Below are 25,131 nucleotides of genomic sequence, written 5' to 3' on the forward strand. Positions count from 1 at the left end.
AAATTTATAGGTAATATATAAACAACTTATCAAGTCCAACCATATTTTGCAAAAACATCTAACACAAGATCTTTTAAAGATAAGTGACTCGAATCTGCACTTCTATACCACTCTAGATAAGACAACTATGAACGAATTTCACGACAGTCACCCAAGAAATACATTTTTTTTTTCTGTAACCAATGATTCCCTCTGATCAACATTGAAAACGGCTTTTAATATGGGAAAATGCTAGTTTTATATTTTTAACATTGCAAAAATGGTAAATAGTAAATAATAGTTGTACAGGGTGATACGCACGAAACAAAATGACATCTACTGAACAAAAAACTGACTATTATGAATATTATTAGCAGTTTGCTCAGTAGAATCCTCTCTGTTTAATGCAACAAGCACCCTGTGTAACGCTAAACGAAATTACCGAACAGGCATCCTGATCACCAACATTAACATATTTATAAAAATCAAGAATTACATAATGGATAGATAGATACAAAATTATACTAAAGCCCTTTATAATAGTTAGGACCATCGGATTTAACAAAAATATAAACAAGTAACGATAAATGTGTAGTTTAGACACAATCTAAAAGTAACAGCAACACCGCGCTGTCATTTTTAGAATGTAAGTTATGTTAATGCAGTGTCTTTACTACACTTTATTGTGTATAGCGTTTACTTATACAGGGTGTTCCAAAACGTCTAAATATTCACTCTAGACAGCTATATTGGTTTTAATGAAGTAACTGTTATATACCCTTTTGCAAGTATTTAGTTGTTCTAATCTTTTCTGACATTTTTTTTATTCTCGTGTGTTATAAAACTCACGATTCAGCACCAATAACAAGACGGATGTCAACTATCACATTATCGGTGTCTCGTATTGCTTGAAATGTGAAGTACATGGTTTTATCTTCTTTTTTAATTGTTTCTTAAACAGCAAATTGTAAAATTGAAACACCCTCTATTTTATGTAAGTTTGAGCCATCGCTGCTCCAAACAAATATATTATTATAAAATTGTGAGCTGTGTGATGATTATTAAAAAAAAAAACATATCGGTTTTTGTTTTTGTCCCGTAGGAATTGCAGTCGTCCAAAAATGAAGAATACAAAGAGTGATGGCTTTTTTTCATACGGAATATTACGTTTAATGGTACACTACTATAATGATAATCATAATAAAAAAGTTCGTAACAAAGGGCCTAACTAATAATAAGAGAAGTGTTTAAATAGCATCGATATCCACATCGTCTTGCCCATCATCATCGTTACTTGCCGCCGGTTTGGGTTTGCTTTGGGGAGTAATCTTCAGTTGGATTTGTGCCCTGTCATTGTATTCAATCTCCACGTCATCGTCTTCTTCATCGTCATCGTTGTCGGAATCTTCCGATTCGGCTTCCTTCAACCATTTTATGAACGGTTCTGCTTTGTCGTGAATCTCTTGGCTTACTTCCTTAGCTACATATTTTTTGGACACCTGTAAAACATTAAGATGATCAATTATTGATAGAATAGAAATATGCTTTATTGTCACAATTGTACAATTTTATGACAAAGCTTACAAAAATTTTACTAAATTGCAAAATAAAACCTTATGAACTAGTTTACGAATAAGTTTAAGCTGCTGCATGTGATACATAAAATATATATATATATATATATATATATATATATATATATATATATATATATATATATATATATATATATATATATATATATATATATATATATAAATACTTTGTTGCTTGTACCTAAACGTACTGTAATTTCTTAGTTATTCGTTAAGAAACTCTGCCACTGAATAATATGGTCTTTATTTTTTTGCCGAATATAATATAGATTTCTTTACTAACTCAGTAGACGTGATCGGCAAATACACATCAAAGCTTGAATTTCTGGTGGAGTAGTCATGATTAGGTCTTGCTGGAAAAACATGTAGGTGTTTACACATTAAGCAAACAGTTTCTAAAATATATAGAGAGGGAAGAGTTAAAATCCCGTGATTTTTGACCAAACAGATACAGTATTGCTCTTTTTTGTAATTTAAAAATAAAATTAGATCAAGCAGCTGTACTAGAACCCCAAAAAGGAAGGCCATATCGAAGATGAGACTCGAACAAAGAAAAGTATGTTATTATGGAAGATGCTAAATTGATTTCCTTCGAAATAGATCTTATTGCATAGCAGGCTGAGGCTAGTTTCTTACTTAACAAATCGATATGAAGGGACCATTTAAGGTTGCTGTCTATAACAATACCAAGAAACTTTACAGAATCAACGATACTGATCTGGCTGTTATTAAGAAGCAAGGGTTGAAGAGCTCCTTTATAGGATCCACGTCCACGTTAAAAGAGAGTAAATTAGAGTCGGACCAGGTTTTTATTTTAAGTAAATCAGAAGTTATAATTGAAAAATGTTTTCATCGATTTTTAAGTTAGTGATGTCATTTATAAAGATAAGTAAAAGTAGAGGACCCAGTATGGACCCGGTAGTGGAGTACCTTGTGGTACTCCACATACAGTGCTTTTGTGACTAGAGTCAGTATCATTTGCTCTAACTAGTTGTTTCCTATTCCTCAACTAAGTTTGGAACCAATTCAAAGAAATACCTCGAATTCCGCAGAAATTTAGGTTTTTTATCAAAATGTCGTGATTTACACAATCAAAAGCTTTGGCATAGTCACAAAAAACAGTGGCAGTGTAAAGATTATTGTTTAGTGCTTGATAGACCTCATTTAGTACAGAAAATATAGCATCGCTGGTACATTTATTAGATAAAAAACCGAACGGTGATAAGATGTTGTTTTCAACGAGAAAGGACATAAGTCAGGCTTTTATAAGTCTCTCAATAATTTTGGTTAGTACCGGTAGTAAGGCGATAGGTCTATAGTTGCAGACATTAGATTTTTCACCACCCTTATGAAGAGGAATAATAATGACAATAATCTTTAGGCACTCTGGAAATATACTTTTTTCAAAGCAATCGTTAATTAGTGAGCCCAGGACTTCCAACACATTTTTTGGAAAATTTTCTTTTGATACTACTGGTTGTTTGGATCAGTTCAGATTTATCAACTGGTCCTATAAAGAATGAATTCGAGACCTTTTTTGAATTATGGAGATAGGAAATAAGATCTTGTGGCAAAATAGTCGATGATATATTTTTACTCACATTAACGAAGTATTCATTTACATTTTCAGGGTTTGGAAGAGAAAATGTTGCTGTGTTAGTTTTATTTCGAAGATCGTTTATTATGGACCAAGTTTCCCTTGAACATTTTTAGAGCTTCCCAGACGATTCCGATCGTACATTTTTTAGCTGTTTTGATGAGTTTTAGATAGGTTTCTCTATACTTGGAGATATATTCAGTGACAAAGACGTTGGTAGTAAATTTCTTGATGTACAGTAGTGAACGCATATTCTTGGCTGATATGCGGATACCTTTGGTAGTCCAGGGTTTGTGATAAAATGATGATGAATGAAGAAAAACATATGATAAAATCATATTTTTAAGGAGTATATAATCTATAGACTATCTCCAATCGCAAAATATGGACCGTGCTAAAATTTCTGCTCATAATACTCCCTTAATACCCACAAAATCTACTATTGCCTCCTGAAACATTGCAGTATAATCTGTCACCAAGACCTAAAACTTCACGAAAACATTTCACACTGTCCAGCCTTCTGAATAGTTTAGGCTGCACTAAAGTCTCACATACATATTTGAAACATTCCCGAATACACCAGAAATGTTTATTGCTGCCATAAATTCTTCTAAAATATTCCAGACTGCTCTGAAGTGTTCCAGAAGTCTCTAAAAACATTCCTTGTAGCTCTGAAATTTTCCAGTGCCAACCAAAACATTTCAAAGTGCTCTAGAGTATTACAGAGATCTTTGAAATATTCCAAGACAGACCAGAAACGTTTCATGCTGCCATAAGTGTTCTTCCAAGGCCTTCTAAAATATTCCAGGCTACCATGAAGTATCCAAGAGATTTTTTAAAGATACCAGCACAAACTAGAAACATTTAATGATGCCTCGAACTCTTCTAAAGCCTTCTAAAACATTTCATCCTGCTCTGAACTATTCTTGAAGTCCTTACAGCATTTTACGATAAACCACAAACATATCGGGTTGCCCCGAGTACTTCCAGAACTCTCTAAAATAATCCTCACAGTTCTGAAATCTTCCAGAACCCCTAGAATATTTCAGAACAATATTCTAAAAATATTCAAGACTGTTTTGAAATATTCATTTATCTAAAACATTTAATGCTACGTTTACATTTTCAACATGCCTGTAAAATACTCCGAGCATTTCACGTCGCACTGAATTCTTCCAGAAAACTCTAATAGTTATGAAATAGCTTTCCAAAAAAATCTGCAATCTTCTACAGCTCTACTAAAATATTACAGCTCGCTCTGGAGTCTTCTAGAAACCTTTGAAACAAACAGACCCCAAATGTCTCACGCTGGCCTGAGTTCTTCCAGAACCCTCTAAAATATTCCAAGCAGACCTGAAATTTTACAAAAATTCCAGACTGCCCTGAAATCTTCCAGAGTCTTCTAAAACATTTCAAACTTCTCTAAAGTACTCCAGAGATTTTTGAAGCATTTTAAGACATATCTGAAATCTTTCATAAATAAATTATTTTAAGGCATTCTAAAATATTCTAGGTTACCATCAAGTCTTAAACCGAGCCCTTTTAAACATCCAGGGGCGCTGAAACCTCTAAAATATTTCAGGGCATACTAAAAGCATGTCTTATAGTCCTTAGTTCTTTCAGATTGCAAACTACTCTTAAATTTAAACAAAAGTCATACAGAAATCTTGGAAACATTCCAGGACGGACAACAGAAGCTTATTGCTGTAGTGAACTTCAGAATCCTCTAAAGGATCACATACTGTTACGAAATCTATCCTAACAACATTCCAGGTTGCTCAAAGTTCTCCAGAGCGCTATAAAAATACTATAGGCTGCATTCAAGACTTCCAGAAGTCTCCTAATCATTCCAGGAACGACTAGAAATATTCTGGACTGCCCTAAATCATATCAGCATGTTTTCAAATCTTCTAGAGGTCACTGAAAAATTCTAGGAAAGCCAGAAACATTTCGTGGTGCTCCAAATCTCTTAAAGCACTCTAACGACATTCTGGAGTCCTCTAAAACATTCCATAATGAGCTGAATTCTTCCAAAGGCTTCTAAAACAATCCATATCATACCAGAAGCATTTCATGTAGCCCTGAATTTTCTAGAGACTTCTAAAACATTGTAGATTATTCTGTAGTCCTCAACACCTTTAAACATTCCAAAACACCATCAACTATTCCAGAACTGTAAGTCCTGCAGACTAGTGAAATATACTATAGAGCGTTTCACGTTAAGAAAATAACATTGCGGAGATAGGGCCATGTATTTCTTATGGACGATAGAAGCGTAGCGATGCCACGATGAACGAAGACAAGCACGATTCAGGGTTGTAAATAATTTGTATTTTCGTTTTCACAGACATGAATTAAATTAATGTTTTTTAACGTAATTTACCAAAAGTGCCCATTCGAAACAAGAGATGAAAAGTAGGGAAAATGATTTTAATTAAATAAATAGTATTTACAAAAGATAATTTTATTTTATCTTATTTTAATTATAGTAACGACAGTTTATTTGTTTTTCGGTAAGAATATCATATTACCACGAATCATAGACATCAGTAGAAAATATTGCTTAGTTAAATCATCCACTTTGCCGGCTATTAAAGATTTAAAAGCAAATAAACAGACCACTTGGAATGCATATATCTAATTACTAATTGCAACTTAAAATAATACGGTGTACGTATGTCAGCGATTTTATGTCGTTCTCTGAGACTACATAATGATAATAATGCTTTGTGGTTCTTCAGTTGTTATTCTGACTTTACAGTTAAATGTTAATTGAAAATGGAAATTCGAAAAATATATCGACAATCTAGTAAACCGCATGCCTGAGAGTTTTGGCAACACTGATCTCCATAAGCCTAATGTTATTTTCTTAACGTGGAACGCTGTATAGAACGTTTTTAACACTTCCGTTTTATCCGTCACTTATACAAATTGGGTATTATTGGAAAGGGTAAGGATAATGCCAATTTCATTAGGAACATCTTATTGATATACGACTAGAAAAGAAACTTACTTTTTCGGACCATTCTATGATGCACTCCTCCCCAAGAATATCCATATCGTAAAAGATTTTCAGCAAGCCAGGAACTTTACTCATAAGTTTGTCTTTGTGTAAGGCGATGACTTGTTCTAGCCCACCGATTAGATATTTCTGTGCTTTTTTATCGTTCAAAGTGAAACGAAGGAAGAGCAATCGATATTTCTTAGCCTGTGCGAGGATGTTCTAAAATAAAAAGTAGAAAAAAAAAACGATTAATATGTGGATCTTTGGACAATGTATTCAATATTTACCTGATCAAAAAGCAATTCGGCCAAAACGAGAGGAGCTTTAGTCTTGACCTCCAAACGTTCCGCTTCGCCCAAGACTTCTTTTTGAGTCTGCACGTTTCCCAAAAGTCCGGTATCGCGTTTGGCTTTTACCATGTTGTACAAGATGTCCATACGTTCTTTTTCGGATTTTTCAAGATCGTCACTGATGGTCATGTTTTTGGCACCATCGCTGAGATCTTGCATCCTTGCCCTTACAGCTTCCTCGGACACATCTACGGCCCATTCAGTTTGGTCGTCATCACTGCCACCCTAAAATATCAAATTTATGATACCATTAACACACCAGTAGGATATATTTAGCTGGTACGTCAGCGTTCTTTACTTGTTTAATTTGGATTTAAAAACTTACGTTATTGTCTGTGGAATTTTCAATAGCTGAAGAATCGAGCGTCGAGTCATTTTGATCATCTTGGTCGCCATTCGCTTCTCCGTTACGTTTGCTGCGCTTGGATCGTTTTCCTTCGGTCAGCGACGATCCTTGACTGGCTGGATTCGAGTTGGGTGGATTCTTCAAGATGAAGGTCATCAACTTATGGTTGGATTCCAACAAACCGTGGTAGCCGCACGCTTTACATCCCTGGGATATTGTGTTTTTCTTCAGAGAAACTAGAAGATCAGTTTCTGGATTGTCGCATTCAGGACACAAAACAAACCTAAGAAAAACGAAGACGTTATATAAAATTCGCTCTATACTTGATAAAAGAAGTCATTTCTGTAATGTCACTAATTCACCCTATATCTATAAATGTACAACTGAAGAAATTTGTATCTAGAAGAGTAGCAGTTTTAGGACTTGTTTTTCAGAACAGGATTGTAAATGCGCGTAAACTTATATAAAAATATATCTTCCAAACGTTCCAGCACACCAGCAGATTTTTATGTCCCATTGAATTATTCCAGAGCCTTCTAAAACATTCCAAGCTATTCTACAATCTTCTAGAATTCTCGTAAAACATTGCAGCTTGCGCTGAAGTCTTGCAGAAATCTTTGAAACATTCCAAAGCAGATTACAAAAGTTTCCTGCTACCTTGAGTCTTCCCTTTAGGAAATCCTAAAATCTTCCACTATCTCTTCAAACATTCCACGTATCCATAAAGTTATCCAGTGGTTTCTAAAACATTTCAGGACAAACCAGATGCGTTTTATGCCGTACTGAATTCTTCCAGAACCATCTAAAACACTAGAATCGAGAACAAAAGTTCTCTGCTGCTCTGAGTTCTTGCAGAGCCTTTTAAAATAATCTAGGCACGTCTGAATTCTTGCAGAGTCTCCTAAAACATTCTAGGTTGCTCTGAAATCTTATCGGGTCCCCTTAAACATTCCACGATGCCATGAAGTCATCCTATGCTCTCTACACCATTCTAAATTATACCAGAAGCATTTCATGTCGCACTGAATTCTTCCCTAACCATCTAAAACATTCTAACCTGATCTGAAATTTTAAAAACATTCAAGGATGGTCTCTGAGGATTTCCAGATGCTTCTAAAACGTTCCAGGATTTACCACAAGCATTTCAGGATACATCAGATGCGTTTTATGCCGTACTGAATTCTTCCAGAACCATCTAAAACATTCCAGAATCGAGAGAACAAAAGTCCCGTGCTGACCTGAGTTCTTCCAGAGCATTTTAAAATAATCTGGGCACGCCTGAAATTTTGCAGTTTTCTAAAACATTCCAGGTTGCTCTGAAATCTTATCGGGTCCCCTTAAACATTCCACGATGCTATAAAGTCATCCAATGCTCTCTAAACCATTCTAAAATATACCAGAAGCATTTCATGTCGCACTGAATTCTTCTCCAACCATCTAAAACTTTCCAACCTCCTCTGAAATTTTAAAAATAGTCCAGGTTGTTTTGAGGTCTGCCAGATGCCTCTAAAACGTTCCAGAACCATCAAAACATTCCAGAACAGAGAACAAAAATCTCCTGCTGCCCTAAGTCTTTCCAAAACCCTTTACAATAGGCTAGGCAATTACAAAATTTTCTACGGCCTTCTCAAATATTCCAGGATCTTATGAAGTTATCCAGTGGTTTGGAAAACATTTCAGAACATACAAGATGCATTTTATGTCGCGTTGAAATCTTCCAGAAGAATTTAAAACATTCCAGAACAGATTACAAAAGTTTCCTGCTGCCCTAAGTCTTCCCTAAGCCCTTAAAAATATACTATGAAATCCTAAAATCTTCCACTGGGTCCTCAAACATTCCACGTTGCTATAAAGGTATCCAGGGGTTTCTAAAACCTTTCAGGACACACCAGATGCGTTTTATGAAGCACTGAATTCTTCCAGAACCATCTAAAACATTCTAGAACAGAAAACAAAAGTTTCCTGCTGCCCTGAATTCTTCCAGGGCCCTTTAAAATAATCTAGGCATGCCTGAAATCTTATAAGAGTCTCCTGAAACATTCCAGGTTCCTCTGTAATCTTATCGAGCCCCCTTAAACATTTCACGTTGCACTGAAGTCATCTAAATGCTCTCTAAACCATTCCAGAAAATACCAGAAGCATTTCATGTCGCACTATACGCTTCCCGAACCATCTAAAACATTCCAAGCTGCTCTGAAATCTTAAGAATATTCCAGTTTGCTCTGAAGTTTTACAGGACATACCAGAAGCATTTCTTGTAGTCCTCAATTCTTTCAGATTCCCAAGAGCATTACGGCCTGCTCTGAAGTTTTCTAGAAATCTTTGCGACATTTCTCGACAGACTACAAGCTTTTTATGCTGCCCTTCACAGTCCTTTACTTCCTGGATTCGACTTGGGTGGATTCTTTAAGACCAAGACCATCAACTAGAAGGATACAAAACAAACCGAAGAAAAATAGTAATGTCTAGAACGTTTTTGAAAAAATATTTAGTCTACTCGATAAAATAAGTCATTTCTGTAATGTCACTATTTACCACTACATCTATAAATCTGCAATTAAAGAAATGTGTACCTAGAAGGTCTCTTGTTCAAGTTTTGATCCATTTTCCCTTAATTATCTATTTTTAGTATTCCTAAGAGGATTTTTGAGCAGAAGAGGAAATGATATATAAATAAATAAATATAATTCTACTTACTTGCGTATAAACCCATCTAGAAGATCTTGCAGTTTAGAAGCGTCATGGGAACCGTTCACAATGAAACGTTCATTTTTAAAGTCGAATTGAGTTTGAGCGCCCAACTCACAGCCGAAGTATTTAGTAGGGTACGTGGGAGGTCGTCCTAGAGCTTTGGCGACCTCGGCCATGTTGACAATTACTGTTTTTATACCGTTACCTTTACCTGGAATACGAAAAAGTGGTTTAGTTCGATTGGAAAATGCAAAAGCAGGTCATTTTCTATTAGTGTAAAATCTTGAAATCTTTTTAAAACATTTTTACCTTTAAAAAAATATAACACTAAATGTTTGTAGACTTACCTTCAACTTTGGCCATAAGCCGGGGCATTTTGTAGCGATAGAACACATCGCTGACGTTTCTGTTAACGTTGACACTCATTGTGGATGTAGTGCGTTAGCTATGTAAGATCGTAGGAGAAAGGATATTGGTTTTAATGATCTTTGGTGTTTTTCGTGAAATTATAATAGCCAGTCACGTTTCTCTAAATGGTTGAAGTTTTCGATGCCTATTCGATGAAAATTTTATAGTCCTACAATATAAAAAACGGAATAATCAAAATTGGTGTCTATATAATGGAGTTGTGAGTGAAATATTTGTATGTTTCATTGCTTTGTGTTTTTGTTATGTCTTCTCTGTTGGAGTATTCAAGTTTTTTTGGGGCCGAAGATTTTGATCACGTAGCATATATCTGTTTCACTTACCTATAATAAGTAGGCTCACGTCGCTGCGAAGTCATACACCTCGCTTGCTCGGGCCCTAAATCCCCAACTATGCTTCTTGCTAATAATGTCTCTAAAAAGGAAAAGGAACAAACTACAGAAAATAGTAAAATGTTAATTTCTTCAGGTTAGTTTAAGATTCGAAAGCAAACATCTCTGGTTCTCCCAGTTTTCCACGAATCTATTTGTAATCCAAATACCATTTAAAATTTACAAATTTAATCAATTTGGAAAATAAATAAAAATTGGTAAACATAAAAAAAATAAGATTCTATTGAAAACTTCAGAAAACTGAACAACTTAAATCAAAGTTGCCAGAGCAGATGAGCAAATTCTGTGAATGTGCAGAGAGATCGGTAGAACGCCGAAAAATTTTCCTCGGTACTGTACATATAGCAAATACAAACATTTATAGTGCCAGGAGAAAGATTTTAGTTAATTTAAAACGAATAAATGTTCAAAAACGATCAACCGTCGAAGAACTGAATGTCACAAGAACTGATCTGTTCAGGTATGCTTTCTACTTTAAAGACCTCAGAGCAGGCTGTAATATGTTTTACGATCATTCTGGAAGATTTTCGAGAAGATTGGAATGTTTTGGGGGACTCTCGAAGAATTCCAGATATATCTGGAATATTTAAGGACCATCTGGAAGATTTCAAAGATTTCTGGAAAACTCTAGAACAGCTTAAAATGTTTTAGAGAGCTATGGAAGAATTCAGTCTCACAAGAAATGCTTCTGGTATGTTGTGGAATGCTTTCCACTTTTGAAAATACTTCAAAGTAGGCTGCAATGTTTTACGATAATTTTGGAAAATTTCAGAGCAGTTTGGAATGCTTATGAGAATTCTTGAAGAATTACTGGTCTGACTGGAATATTTAAGGGCAATGTGGAAAATTTCAAAGATTTCGGGAAAACTTCAAAGCAGATAGCAATGTTTTATGAGGAATCTGGAAGATTTCAGAACAGCTTAGAATATTTTAGAGGGCTATGGAAGAATTCAGTGTCATAAGAAATGCTTCTGGTCTATTCTGGAAGATTTCAGAGCTGTTTGGAATGTTTTGTTGACTCTAGAAAATTTCACAATGGCCATCTCGAACATTTCAAAGATTTTTCTCCCTTTTTTCCAGTCCCCAAATCATCTCGAAAAGTTTGTCTGGACTATCTAAGGGCGATCTGGAAAATATTAAACAGTTCTGAACAGATAGCAATGTTTTTCGAGGGATCTGGAAGATTTCACAACAGGTTGAAATATTTTAGAGGGCTGTGGAATGATTCAGTGTCATAATAAATGCTTTTGGTATGTTCTGAAATTCTTTCCAGTTTAGAACGACTTCACAGCAAGCTGTGACATTTTACAAGGATACTAGACGATACCAGAGCAATTTTTAATTTTTTTTTAATATCAGATCTGTCTGGAACATTTGTTGGCGATGTGGAATATTTCAAAGATTTATGAAAGATTTCAGGCAGATAGCAATATTTTGCGAGGATTCTGGAAGATTTCAGAACAATCTGATATGTTTTTGGAATCTCTCGAAGAATTTTAAGGCTGTCTGGAATATTTGGGTGATCTGAAGAAGATTTTAAAGATTTCTGGAAAACATCAAAGCAGATATCAATGTTATGAAAAATCTGGAAGATTCAGAAAAACTTGAAATATTTTAGAGGGATCTGGAAGGATTGAACGTCACGAAAAATGTTTCTGGTATGTTTTGGAGTGCTGTCCAATGTTGCTTCAGAGCAATCTGCAATGTTTACGAGGACTTTGGAATGTTTTTGAGGATTCTTGAGAATTTTTGTATCTCTTTGGATGTTTTGGAGACATCTGGAAGACGTCGGAGCAGCTTGAATGGGCGAGTAGGGAAAATTTAAGTGCTACCTGGAATGTTTTATAAGACTAGGTACGATTTCAGGTCTGGCCAGAATATGCTAGAGGGATCTCGAACACCTCAGGATAGAATGAAAGGTTGGTGGTGCATGTTAAAATGTTTTCAAAGATTTTTGAAACAAAGCGGGCTGCAATGTTTTACGTGGACTCTGGAAGATTTCGAAGCAGTCTGGAATGTTTTTGCAGACTTTTTCAGTGCGACATCGCACGCTTCTTGAATATTATAGACACATCTGAAAGACTTACGGGCGGCTTGTAATGATTTATTGGATTTTGAGTTTGATGCGGTAAGAAACACTCTGGTATCTCCTGGAATGTTGGTGGAGCTGGTAGGTTTATAAGCAGCCTGTGAAAAGACACATACTGGGAAAACTAACATTATAAAAGCACGAGACTGCGTTTATCGAATGAAATTCACAACAAAATATAGAAGATAACAACATAATGGACAAAAATAAAAAAATCTCGGGGAATTAGACGATAGGACGCAAAAAAATATTACTGGAAAGCTTAACATGAACTAAAATAAGTAAAAAACCTATTGAAGAGAACAATATTTAATTCCTGCATTTATATAAGTAATATTATAAAAATTTACCCAGTATTCCACTTTTCGTTTATGATTATAAATATTTGAAATAAGTAATCCGATATTATTACGTACTTTTTAAATTGCGTCCATTAATGGCAACAAGAGAAAAAATTATAAATTTTTCTGCTTAACGTTGTTTGAAAGGCATTCAAACTTTTCATATTATGAAAGTATAACTGACAGATGTGACGTTAATTTGATATTGCATGGAAAATACTTGAACCTACCTGCAAAACTATCATTTCCCAGGTCTCCCTATTCATTATCTACTTAAATTTAAAAATGTACCAAAATTTTGCATGCGTAAACATCCGATAAAATTTTTCTTATCCGTTTTTAATTATTATTGGGTGAGTCGGAATTTAACATTTTTCGTAATGTTAGATTTGCCATACTACGGATACCACGCCGAAGTCTTCGCATGAGCATCGAAAATTTTAATAGGCGACAAAAAAAATTAACTATTTACAAAAAATTTATACATAATGTGACATAACAAATACATCTTGACGTTTATGATCGATCGAAATGTCTAATAATACAGTTATAATAAAAAGTACTGTACTTTTTGTACCTTACATTTTTTTCGATATACTGCAGGTCGTCTTGCTAAAAATGATGCTGTAGAAGAATAAATGTGTAGTGAATTCATTAATCGGTCAATAAAAGACACAATCGTGGAACTACGTGACATAATCAGTTGACGTTAACATTCATATGTTTACTAAAAGAAAATACCAAGTATTGCACTCTTAGTATTACGACAAAAAAATGGAAACTCTTCTTCTTCGATTGTATTTCCAAGACTTACAGGTGTCTTTAAACCTACAACTTTACAAAAAATGTAGCTGAGATAATTTTGAACAAAAACAAAAATGTTAATTCGCACTTTTTGTGTAGAATGAACCGTTGTCTCAGAAACAACGGGTGAGTTCAGCCGACCTCAGCGGCTGGACAGCTGACTAAGCGGTAGGGTTCAGACGCATTCAGTGCAAATCGCTATAATAGAAGTTGTCTCAAATTGGTCAGCAAATTAGTTTCGTTCGCGGTACGAATACTTTACGCGTTTAGGATCAGTTCAGAATCCTCTTAGTAATCTGGTTGTATGCAAACACGGTTCATAATCAATTCAGGATTGATTTACATCGCAAACGAATTTTGAACAACCTTCTGTTCAATTCCGTCCTCAGTGCCTAGTTTATTTTATTTTACAGCCTGATTTGTTGAAGCGAAGCTTTTTTAATGATATTTTAATTGTTGGATAGATTTATGTACATCTTGTATCCTATAACAAAGTGTATTCTGATAAAAAGCAAACAAATAACAGATAATTCACCACTTGCCCAGGAAATCAAATTATGTAAAAAAAGAATTTAATTCTTCACTTAAATAATAACACAAATAAAGAACGCAAAGTAAACAGTTCAAGACGCCAACTTTGACGAATCAGCTGTTTAAAGCACAGAGCAAAAAATATATAAAAATGTTTGGAAGTATTTTGAAATTCCTATTGCGCATGTACAAGCCCCTTCCCGTATCACTTGGCCCACCTATGGAATTTGCAGTTTAAGTCGATTACCACAAACAAATTATACTCTGCGTGTTTTTATTAGTCCTATTATTATCTTAGCCAGACAGGCAAAGACCCGTCCAGGGTTATGATGCCAAAAGAAGAAGAAGAAGAAGAAGTTAAAAACTGTAATGAAGACTGCCGGAGATTCTCAAGAAGATCTATATGTGACAGTATCACGAAGACAAGAAAGCAACTCGTAAACATTCTAGGAGCATTGACTTACCTGATGGAGAAAAATTGTATCGACTGCGTGAAAACAATCAACATGTCAGTTTAGATACTTTACTGGCCAAAATAAGAGAAACCCAAGTTTCTGAAATTAAGAGGACTAGCCTTTAGAAAGTGTTGTGAGATTTAGGATTTAAATTCAGAAAAGAAAATAAGAGGTTACTTTTATGCGAAAGTAGTGTGGTTCACAAAAGAATTAAATTTTTGAAGGAATAAATATACTAGACTTAAATCTGAAAATGCAACATTCGTATACTCAGATGAGACATGGATATTTGCAAAGAGTGGAATTAAAAGAATTTGAAAAGACGAAAGAATAACATCAATAAAACACACAGATAGCGAAGGCAAAAGACATATCATTCTTCATGCAGGAGGGAAAGAAGGCTATAGAAAACGCAGATTTGATTTTTTCTTCAAAATCAAAATCTGCTGATTACCATGAAAACATGAATGCAGATATGTTTGTTAAATGGCTTCAGGAGAAACTGTTACCTAGTCTGAGTGAACCATCAGTTATAGTTTTAGATAATGCACCTTACCATTCGGAGATTTTGGAGAAACAACCAAAATAGTCGTGGATCGTACCGAGCATAAAAATAGGTTAGATAAAAATAATATCAATTTTCCGGAATACGCCTTCAAATCAGAATTACTGGAAATTTCGAAACGTAATGAAAAACCAACAGTTTATATAGTTAACCAAATTGTATCAAGTTATGGACATCAAGTACTATGGTTACCGCCGTATCACCTGCCAGTTTAATCCCATCGAACACATCTGGGGTATATGTAAAACGTATTATGATATTCAGGTTGGATGCAGTGGGGAAATATGGCAAGAAGCTCTTAAAACTGCAATTCTAGAAATATGGGCCAAAACTGTAAATAAATATGAAAAACTAATAGAAGAGTGGTGGATCCGGGAAAATAAAATTAGTGAAATTAATCCAATGATTATAGATTTACATAATAATACCGGTAGTGAATTTAGTGACGATGATGATGATTTATAAATTTAAATAATCAGTAAGTACACTATTATAATGTTATTTACAAAATAATTGTACATTGGGTTAACTATTATATTTATACATTCATTATTACCCAAATAAACAACAATATTTAAAATTCCATTAGAATTTTTGCTCCTCATATGATACAAATATATTCTAAACAAAGTAAGTAATTGAAAAGATTATGGAGAACTCCAGTGCAGTTTACCGCGCCTTTTACTACTACGAAATGTTTTCTGCAAATTCCATTAATCGTTTAGAGGTGTAAGTTGGTTGAATGTACTGTAGACAACTATTTGGAACAATAGACAATTCGGAATCTCAAAAAATCGAACTGGTAAACACAACATCTCGAACGAATCCATAATGCCTAACATTTTCTTTATATTACATATTTGACAAAAACCATATGATAAAAAATTGTTCAACTAAAAATTTTTCGAATTGGCAAACATATTGGCATTGCTTGATAGTGACATCAAAATATATGGAAATATTAGCTAGATATGTTATGTTTGACTATCAATACGAATATCTACGCTAGATAATAAAAAAAATTTGTTTTTTTACAGTTGTTTGCTTTCGATTCACATAAAAAACTCAACGTTAGTAAAAAATGCTTCTAATTGCACCCCTCAACGAGTCATACAAGCCATACTTGCACGTAAACGTTAAATATAATATCAATAGAGAGAGAAAAATAAGGAACGTGTGGTACATACTGTAGCGAACATTCCAGTTTAAAGTGGACACCATGAGCACTGTGTAGGCTTGGTGCCCCTTCGATTCCTCGAACTCTAGCACGGTTATGTTGGGGCTCTTTAGTCCTGCTGCAACACCTCAAAGACTGAAAAGCAATCCGCATCGGAGCCGAGGTAGTTGCTTCACCTAGACACCTACAACGCTACCGTCGTTCGCCGATGACGACGGCGTACACGTCGCAACGCCGACGCGGTCCAAACGCAGAGGCGTTTTAGCGATCGATTTGACGGGGGTGTTGATTTCCAACAATTGTTTTTTTAGTTTTAATGTACAAAGAAGCATATAATTCTTCTCACGACCTTTTTCTATCTACAATTTCTTTGTAATACGTTTACTAGATAGCCACACAGAAAATTATATGTCAGTGGCCCTTTCAGGAACAAAATACAATAAAATTGAAATCATAACGTCAAAATAAACGTGTTTTCAATTAAAATTGTGATTAACTCCCATGAAATACGAGTAAAAAATAAAATTGTCACAAACAATAATTCTTCCCCGGTGTGAATTTATTATAAACTAAATATTAAAAACCGATTTTCTATCTTTAATTTAAATTTCAGTGGGCGAAAACGATTAACAACGGATAATTACGTCAATCGCCAACGTATGACTAAAAAAATATTTTTATTTTACATATTCCTAATCAGATTACTAATTTTTGAGCTACGTCAATGTAAGAAGATGTCACAGGATCGATAAAAACGCGCAGGATTAGAACTCCGGCTTCAATCATCGATCCGACCGGCGGTGCGGCGCAAGCCGCGTGAAATTAAGATTGAAATGTACTTCACGTTGTCAGATTTATGATAAAATAAAGAAAACGGAGAAAACAATGATTTGATATAAGAATAATGTCGTGTGAATAAAAAAATGAAGTTTTTAGATAATGTCGCTAGTATTTTCTAAACAAACTTCCAAACTTTTTTGCGCAATATTTAAAAATAAACTAGAATAACTAATAGAATCCATGGAAAGGCAATGACGACTTAAAAAAGGTAGCTCTACAACAGAGACTATTTAAAATAAAAAGAAAAATCGATAGAATTTAACACACCTGCATATATAGGCTTCGTAGATTTAACAAGGCATTCGACAGTGTATTGCACGTTATTATAGAGATTCTAAAAGACGAAGCTAACATTTTAAATAGAAATAATGCCGCCTGTAATGAAGTTGATTTGAACATAAATATTGGAAAGACACAATACATGACCAAGCAAAAATCCAAAAATCGACTGCAATAAAACAGGATTAGTTCATAAATATAAATACTTAGGTCACGAAATCCAAATTGACAGAGACAACTAAACTGCTGAACTGCAAAGAGAAATCACTTTAGTATGGGTCGCATATGGAGCTCTACCAGACAAAAGAAGACGTTCGACCAATGTGTGCTTCCAATCATGACTTACGGCGCCGAAACACTTTCCTTAAAACCCTTAGTCTCCTCGCAGTACTTTTGAGTACCACCAAATTCTGGTACCCTTATATCGCAAGTATTGAAGGAGATCTAATACCATTAATACTTGTTGATGTTTAATACTTCAAATGGCATTCAAACGTTTTCGTTTTAAATACAATAATAAGATTTGCAGGTATTTCTAATGGATCGTTGGAAGCAAACAACGCTTTTAGCCTATTGTAAAAAGTTATGACCAATAAAATAAGGCAGACTTAAAAGTACCGTTGGTAAGTAACTGTCAAAAAAATCTAAGGGTTAATCCAGGCTACAACAACCAAACTTAATAATAATCCACCGCCTTACTGGTCGGGGAGAGATTACATCAAGGCGATTCAGCCGAGAGGAAATCTTCTGCCAACTAGGGCATCCCTTAAAATCCACCACATGAACGTAGGTGCCGAAAGGGATGTGAACGTAACGAGAGATTGAGCCACGTTCTTCAAAAGTGCCCACTTTCACCCAATTAAGAGACAACCAGCTCGTTACGTATCTTCGAAAAGCAACTGAAAAGAAAGGGTGGATACGCGAGACAGAGCCGCAAATAAGATGTCAGGACAGTACTCTTGAAATTCCTGACCTTGTCGCGCAGCACGGTGATCAGGTAATTGTCGCAGACGTTGTGATCAGCTAGGAGGGTCCTAAATCCTCAAGTACAACCGCCGCCAATAAAAGTGCATTGTACATTGAGTATAGATTCCTTCAGATAATGCAAACCCGATATCCTGGAGAAAACTATTTTTTTTTATATTTTATGAGGCATAAGTGACATGGTATATTTACTTCAAGTGCAAGTACCAGCTTCTTCCTATCACGGGATCTATGTTTGTCTAGTTAGGGTTTTATCATCTGACCTAGATAAGTAGATGTTTTGTGAACGTCGTATTTTCATGTTTGTAAATGTCCTATTCTTCTACTACATTTTTATAATATTACTATTTCTAATTTTTTCAAGCACGACATTTGGCGTGGAAAGTTGGTTACAGCAGGTAGGATTCGGTTTATAAACCATACAGCGTCGCTGCATGGCTACAGTTTCTGTAGTGTGCTTAGTGGTGAGAAGAAGAACATCCCTATTATCTCTCCCCTTCAGGACGCATACACCTTTTTCTTTTTCCTGTCCAAATACTTCCCCTCTTTTTAACTTTTTGCGTGTGGCTTTTTTCGTATTTCCACGCCGGTTAGTTGTCAATGTACCAATAAATTGTGTTCTATTTCCCAACAAAATATTTGTTAGTTTAAGACTTGTATAATAGTTATCAGCAATAATAGTTTTTCCTGAATTCAGTAGGTCCTTTGAGAGGACCAGTGACGACGCCATCTTGTGGCCCTAGTTCCGTGACGCTCGCCTCGGCATTTTACTGTAGTTAAAAAAAGTAATACAACGCCACTATAGAAGCTTCGCTTCAAAAATTGTATGTTTGCTTTACCATGTAATTACTAATCAGCCTGTACGATTCGACATTTATACAAGCATGGGTTAAATGCTATGTATGGGCCATACTGTTATACGGCATGGAAACATGGACGTTAAGAGTACCTTCCATTAATAACTTTGAGGCCTTCGAAATGAGTAAGTCTCAAGAAAAGCAAATACTGATAGAGAACTACTCAATTTTATCAAGGTACGAAAAATTGGATACCTTGGCCATATTCTGAGAGGAAAAAAATACGCAATCCCTCAAATCATCCAGGGAAAGATTGAAGGCAAGAGAGGAGTAGGTCGCAAACAAACGTCGTGGCTACGGAACATAAAGAACTGGACAGACATAAATAACACTGGCTATCTTTTACATGCCGCAAAAGACACACGTCTGGCCTTAAGATAATTCGCCATACATAGGTGCACAGCACTATAAGAAGAAGAACAAGGATGGGGATATCATTGCCTAAATTTTTTCTAAATATCTTATTTAAGTTACTCAGTATATTAAATTAATAAATGTACAAAAACATAATATATAAAATGTACTTACTTTGATGGTTTACCAAAGTCATATAAAATATTAGCGCCCTTATGGACGATGACTTTTAGAGATTTAAAATCTTTCTGTTAAATATGATATTCTAAATGAGTTTACGAATATCTAAAAATCTCTACTGGTTTCAGCTTCAACCTGGAAAACAAATTATGGTAAGTTTGTTTAGCAGTAAATGGTGGAATTCAATTAGTACCGACTGTAAACATCCTGAGTTAACCGATAATAGTATAAAAGGTCCGGATTCAGGTAAAATATAAACATGTATTCTGGTAAAATTTGTCCATCTTCATTTCTTAATGTTGATTTAATTGCGTACAATCCAAACTAATTATAATTTCATTAATACAGATAAGGCTTATATTGACAAAACTGTACTGATAAGAGGGTTTTTCTAATTCGATAGCAGTGCGCGACGGCTTTGCTAATCACCTTTTAAGTGGTTTTCAGGTATTTATATAATAAGTTTATGGAACTGAACACCAACCAGTATTTAAATACGAGTTCTTGATAAAATTTGTTTGTAGTATTACTCATTTTATTCATTACGTTTTCTATCATTATGTGGCGTCCGTGAGATAATAATGGGACTTCTTCTATTGTGTTCCGATAAAGAAGAAATATTTATCTGTAGATGCAAAGCAAATTGTAAAAACTATATACAGTACCTTACTTAAAAGAGGACTTGACACAACTTCCGCTACGAGTGAAATATGCGATTTGACGAAAATATCTCTGACCACAGTAAAAAGAATTACATCAAATTCCATAGAAACAAGAAAAAACGTAAAGATTCCAGTTCCACCAAATGTATGGACGAAGCCGATAAGGACTTAATACGTCGAAAAGTCTATACCATGTACCAAGAGCAACGCATACCTACATTAAGAGCTCTGAAGCAACGGCTCAATGTTGACGAAGCCCAAATAAGCTGTAGCCTCACCAGCTATGGAAAATTTTGAAAAGTATGGGCTTTCGATATCGTATAATTGACAAAAGACAAGTAATTATGGAATCTCATAGAGTACAAAAATGGCGTTATCAGTATATAACTTCGATAAGAAAATTCCGTTCTGAAAATCGTCAGATAATTTACCTCGACGAGACTGGTTTGACACACATTCAACGCGACCTAGAGGATTTGCCGATTCCTCCGGTAAATGTAAGACAAAAGCTTCATCAAATAAAGGGAAAAGATTAACGATTTTACATGCTGGATAAGAAAACGGTTGGATTCCAAAAATGTCTTGTGGCTTTCTGCAAAGAATATTAAAGACTCGTGCATCAACTTTCAATAAAATACAATGGCAAAACTTTTTGAAGAATGGTTCAAAAATAATCTTATGCCAAACATTCCTCAGAATAGCGTGATAGTAATGGACACAGTCGCCAACTAAGTAAGGCTCCAAACTCGAATAATACTAAATTGAAAATTCAAAATTACATGGAGACGAATGATATGTATTTTGAAGAATGTTACACCAAACAAGAGCTGTTAGAAGTTTTAAAGACATTTTCTATAAAAAACGTATATGTTTGTGATACATTGGTAGAGGATATGGGACATACTGTGCTGCGGCTTCCACCCTATTATTGTATGTTTAATCCCATAGAACATATGTGGCATGAATTGAAGTCTAACGTAATATTTCTCCAACGTTAAGTAGTACTGTTGTAGAGTTAATAAGAAAATATGTCAATGATATTCTTCCAAGTATGTAGTTGGAGAAATTCAGTCTGATACGTAATAAGTAAAGAAAATTCAAATGTTCATGTAGATCAGAATATAATTGAACCTTCAATAGAATCTCAAAATCTACTTGACAAAAAAAATATGACATTAACAGCAAAATTCTTGTACTGTTCATTATAGATATAAATGAAGATATGTTTATAGAATGGCGAATGAACGACTACCAAAAGCAACATTCAACTGCAATTTAAGTGGCAAATTAATGTAAGAAGGCCACGAAAAATATGGATAAAATGCTCTTATTTAAATAATTAACTCTAAAAAAGAAGATTGATGTCATTAATAATTGCCATATTATGATCAGATGACAAGAACATTGTCCAATTGAGATTATTTCAATTTTTAGAATTAATTTAGTATTGCTTCTTATATGATATTAATGTATAGCAATGCATATCTTCATCTTAGCAAAATTTATAAAACAGAATTTTTATAAAAAATCTTCACTTTCCTTCAAAATCTGAAGCCAAGAAGATAAAATAAAAAAAACAATAAAATATTCTGGAGAAAAGGGAAAACCAATGTAGAAATTAACGAGAAGTATAAAAAAAATAGTAAATGGTAGAGATGTAATATCCTTCATAAAAATAGGTAGGCTTAGATGGACTGGACATGTGTCAAGAGCAAATGAAAATTACCCACCCAGACGAACTCTATTATCGGTCCCAATGGGAAATAGGAGTAGAGGCAGACCACGACTGAGATGGAGGGACGGTGTGGACGAGGACGCAAGGAAAATCGGCGCGGCAAATTGGCAACAGTTGGCGATGAACAGAAACGACTGGCGAAATAGACTGGGGAAGGTCAAGGCTCAACTAGAGCTGTAGCACCACTGATGATGATGATGAATGTAGAAATTAAAGCTGAACTGTATGCTGCTTATGTTGAGTCTATACCTTCAGTATATGAAATACATTGCGTTTAATGTTGAATGCCCAGGTCTCACAGAAAACTTAACCATCCCAAAAATCATCAAGAAAGTCCATGATATACCATGTTGGAATACAAAAATGAGAGATAACAGAAGCTCTAAATATGTCAATTTGACATATACATAGAATCATAAACAAATATTTATGACGAAACATTCAAAATACTTGAAAAAATGCAGCAATGCAGATAACCACTGAGCAGGGCCAAGACTACCTGATTGACAGAAAAGTAATGTCTATTTTTTTTAGTATGTAGAAGGTAGTATTCTCCATAATTAATTGAAAACAGATTCAGCAATAACTGGCTTGTACTATAGATCCCTATATGATGGTTTCGATGCTGATTTCTGAAACAAAAAAATGTTTTTGTCTCAGAAAATCATAATCTCAGCCACAGGAAAATTTACACCAAATTGGTAATGAATTAATTAACCACTAACCTAATTCCACAAATTTAAGTCCTGTGAATATATCTTGCTTCCAAACTTAAAAAAGGCTGATGATCATGTTTTGCATTGGAAGATCAGGTCATAGCCAACACTTTAATTATTTTGGGAAGCTTGAGAAAAGTTACTTTTTGTAAGGCATAAAAAAACTTGAAAAAATGGCTTAGTAAGTGTCTTGAGCCAAAAATACTATGTTAAAAAATAATAAAAAAAAATAAAAAATGATGTGTTATCTTAGGATCGATTAATGTTATACCCCTCACCCAACATCTTCATAAGAGATTTCTTCAAAATCAAACTATAGACCCAACAAAGTTGATTTTAATTATGTTTGGATTGTTTTCTCACAGTTAGTGTAAAAAAATTCTAATATAAATTAACTGAAACACTTAACTCAATAATAAAATTACCTGTTTTAAAAAGTAACCAAAAATTTTATAAAAAATGACCAGTATTGCATTTAATTTACATTATGAATGCCAAATTTAATAATACATAATAACAGTGTTGATATTCTTAGAAACAAACCAGTCATCAATGGTACAAAAGTGAATTTTTTTATTTCTATTTTTTTAAACAAACTATTTTTAAACATATTTTTCTGGTACAATAAACAAGAGGAATCACCAAGTACAAGAGCTTTTATTAAAACTTCTCATAGAAAACTTAATAATGACCCAATAGATTACTGTTCACATCAAGCAAACCATTATATATTGACCAATAACTAAAGATAGCATATGCTTCAGCATAACTAAAATTAGTAAAATTATAAACTAAAAATAATTAAAGTCACTGAATAATTTCTTAAAAACCTACCAGATGTCTACACTCCTAGACATAGGACACAATGGACAAAAATTGAAACTTGCAATAAAACAAAGCATCTGATTCCTTATCAGCGAGCTATAAGTGTCATGTGAATGAATGCTTAAGATTAAAAAATATCACTCTCAGAGAACATAAAATACAAATGCTGTAACCATTACAAAAAAGATTAATTTAAGTGAAATTAAATAAGATTAATGACAACATACACCACTTAATCCCAAATTTATCCATATTAAAAAACTAGTTGATATAAAGTATACATTTACACTTCTACCTCTCTGTTTGAATTCCTCAGAGTATAACTAAATTATACAATTAGGAATCTATTGAGTGGTGCAATATGAGGCTCATGGGAAAGAACTGTCCACATTTTTACCCATAAAAATAGATGTGATGTATAAAAATAACTGTGTTCATCAAGTTAATCTTTGGTTGGTGATAATGTGACAACAACCATTCTTCCAATATTTCACAGATAAGAACAATAATCATTGGAAACCATAGAAGGCTGCTTAGGAACCATAGAAACCTGTATACAAGTATTTTCTTCAATTTATATAAGTAAGGATTATATTACATTTATTAAAGATATTTGATATAGATATTTTTAACTTATGTTATAGAGGTGGACACACTATATATAGAAATATTTACAAAATAGGGGGAAATAAAAACGAACATGAGGGATATTATGTGTCAATCCAACATGGACATACTATGTCCCTTATGCATTTCTGTTTCACAATTATTTCTATAAAGCAAAAAGGTACATCAAGAGATTTAAAAATATTTACGCAAAAACGAAACTCAGTAATAACGTAAAACGTCATTACCATATCAAAAGTCTGGCCATATTTACTTTGTAAAAATTATGGTACATATGTGTTATGTTAACTTACCACGTTTCATCAGCATCCAGCAACAGTATCGTATCTAATTAGTTGAACAAAAACCAAAATAGTACGAATAAAAAATTAAAATTAATCTATAACGATGATGTTATAAATTATTTGCCGAAAAATATTACTAAAGTCCAGCTGCAATTGATATCTTATAAAGTTAATCTTTGCCACACACAGATTAAAGCAGGAATCTTCGCACTGACCTGGGCCGTCATGCAATGTCATTTGTCAATTAATCTCAGTGACATTACATTTTCCCAATAACCATTCAAAAAATATTAACACTTTTATTAAATAATTAATTTTTAAAATGATAGTAATAGTTTATAGCAAAAAGACAAGCATACATATTATTAATATTATTTATTTGCGAACTTTATTACATAAAAAAATATTTATAATTAGGAACTTTTTATTTTTGTTTTTTTTTTCAA

The 25,131-nt window shown here is 34.0% G+C and overlaps 1 protein-coding gene across 4 annotated transcripts; it reads right to left on the reverse strand.

Moving 5' to 3' along the window:
- Positions 1–828: 828 nt before the first annotated feature.
- eIF5 (eukaryotic translation initiation factor 5) lies at positions 829–24,911 on the reverse strand. Of its 4 annotated transcripts, XM_072533938.1 has the most exons (9): positions 24,695–24,911; positions 19,831–19,971; positions 10,312–10,402; positions 9,910–10,139; positions 9,569–9,773; positions 6,851–7,154; positions 6,463–6,750; positions 6,185–6,394; positions 829–1,478 (listed from the first exon to the last, which is right to left on the reverse strand). In XM_072533938.1, the coding sequence occupies exons 4-9, from the start codon at positions 9,986–9,988 to the stop codon at positions 1,227–1,229; spliced, it is 1,338 nt and encodes a 445-aa protein (XP_072390039.1). In that variant the 5' UTR covers positions 9,989–10,139; positions 10,312–10,402; positions 19,831–19,971; positions 24,695–24,911; the 3' UTR covers positions 829–1,226. The 4 variants fall into 4 exon arrangements, with proteins under 4 accessions (XP_072390039.1, XP_072390044.1, XP_072390041.1 ...); XM_072533943.1 differs by lacking the exon at positions 10,312–10,402; XM_072533940.1 differs by lacking the exons at positions 19,831–19,971; positions 24,695–24,911 and adding an exon at positions 16,353–16,493.
- Positions 24,912–25,131: the final 220 nt, after the last annotated feature.

This window comes from Diabrotica undecimpunctata, chromosome 6 (assembly GCF_040954645.1).
Source record: "Diabrotica undecimpunctata isolate CICGRU chromosome 6, icDiaUnde3, whole genome shotgun sequence".
NCBI classification, from domain to species: Eukaryota; Metazoa; Arthropoda; class Insecta; order Coleoptera; family Chrysomelidae; genus Diabrotica; species Diabrotica undecimpunctata.

Excerpts from the sequence above, each read along its gene's own strand:
- eIF5 (XM_072533943.1), bottom strand. The coding sequence starts at position 9,988 with ATGAGTGTCAACGTTAACAGAAACGTCAGCGATGTGTTCTATCGCTAC. Across the intron at positions 6,751-6,850 it reads AAAATTCCACAGACAATAAC|GGTGGCAGTGATGACGACCA; the intron begins GTAAGTTTTTAA and ends TTGATATTTTAG. Across the intron at positions 1,479-6,184 it reads TCATAGAATGGTCCGAAAAA|GTGTCCAAAAAATATGTAGC; the intron begins GTAAGTTTCTTT and ends AATGTTTTACAG.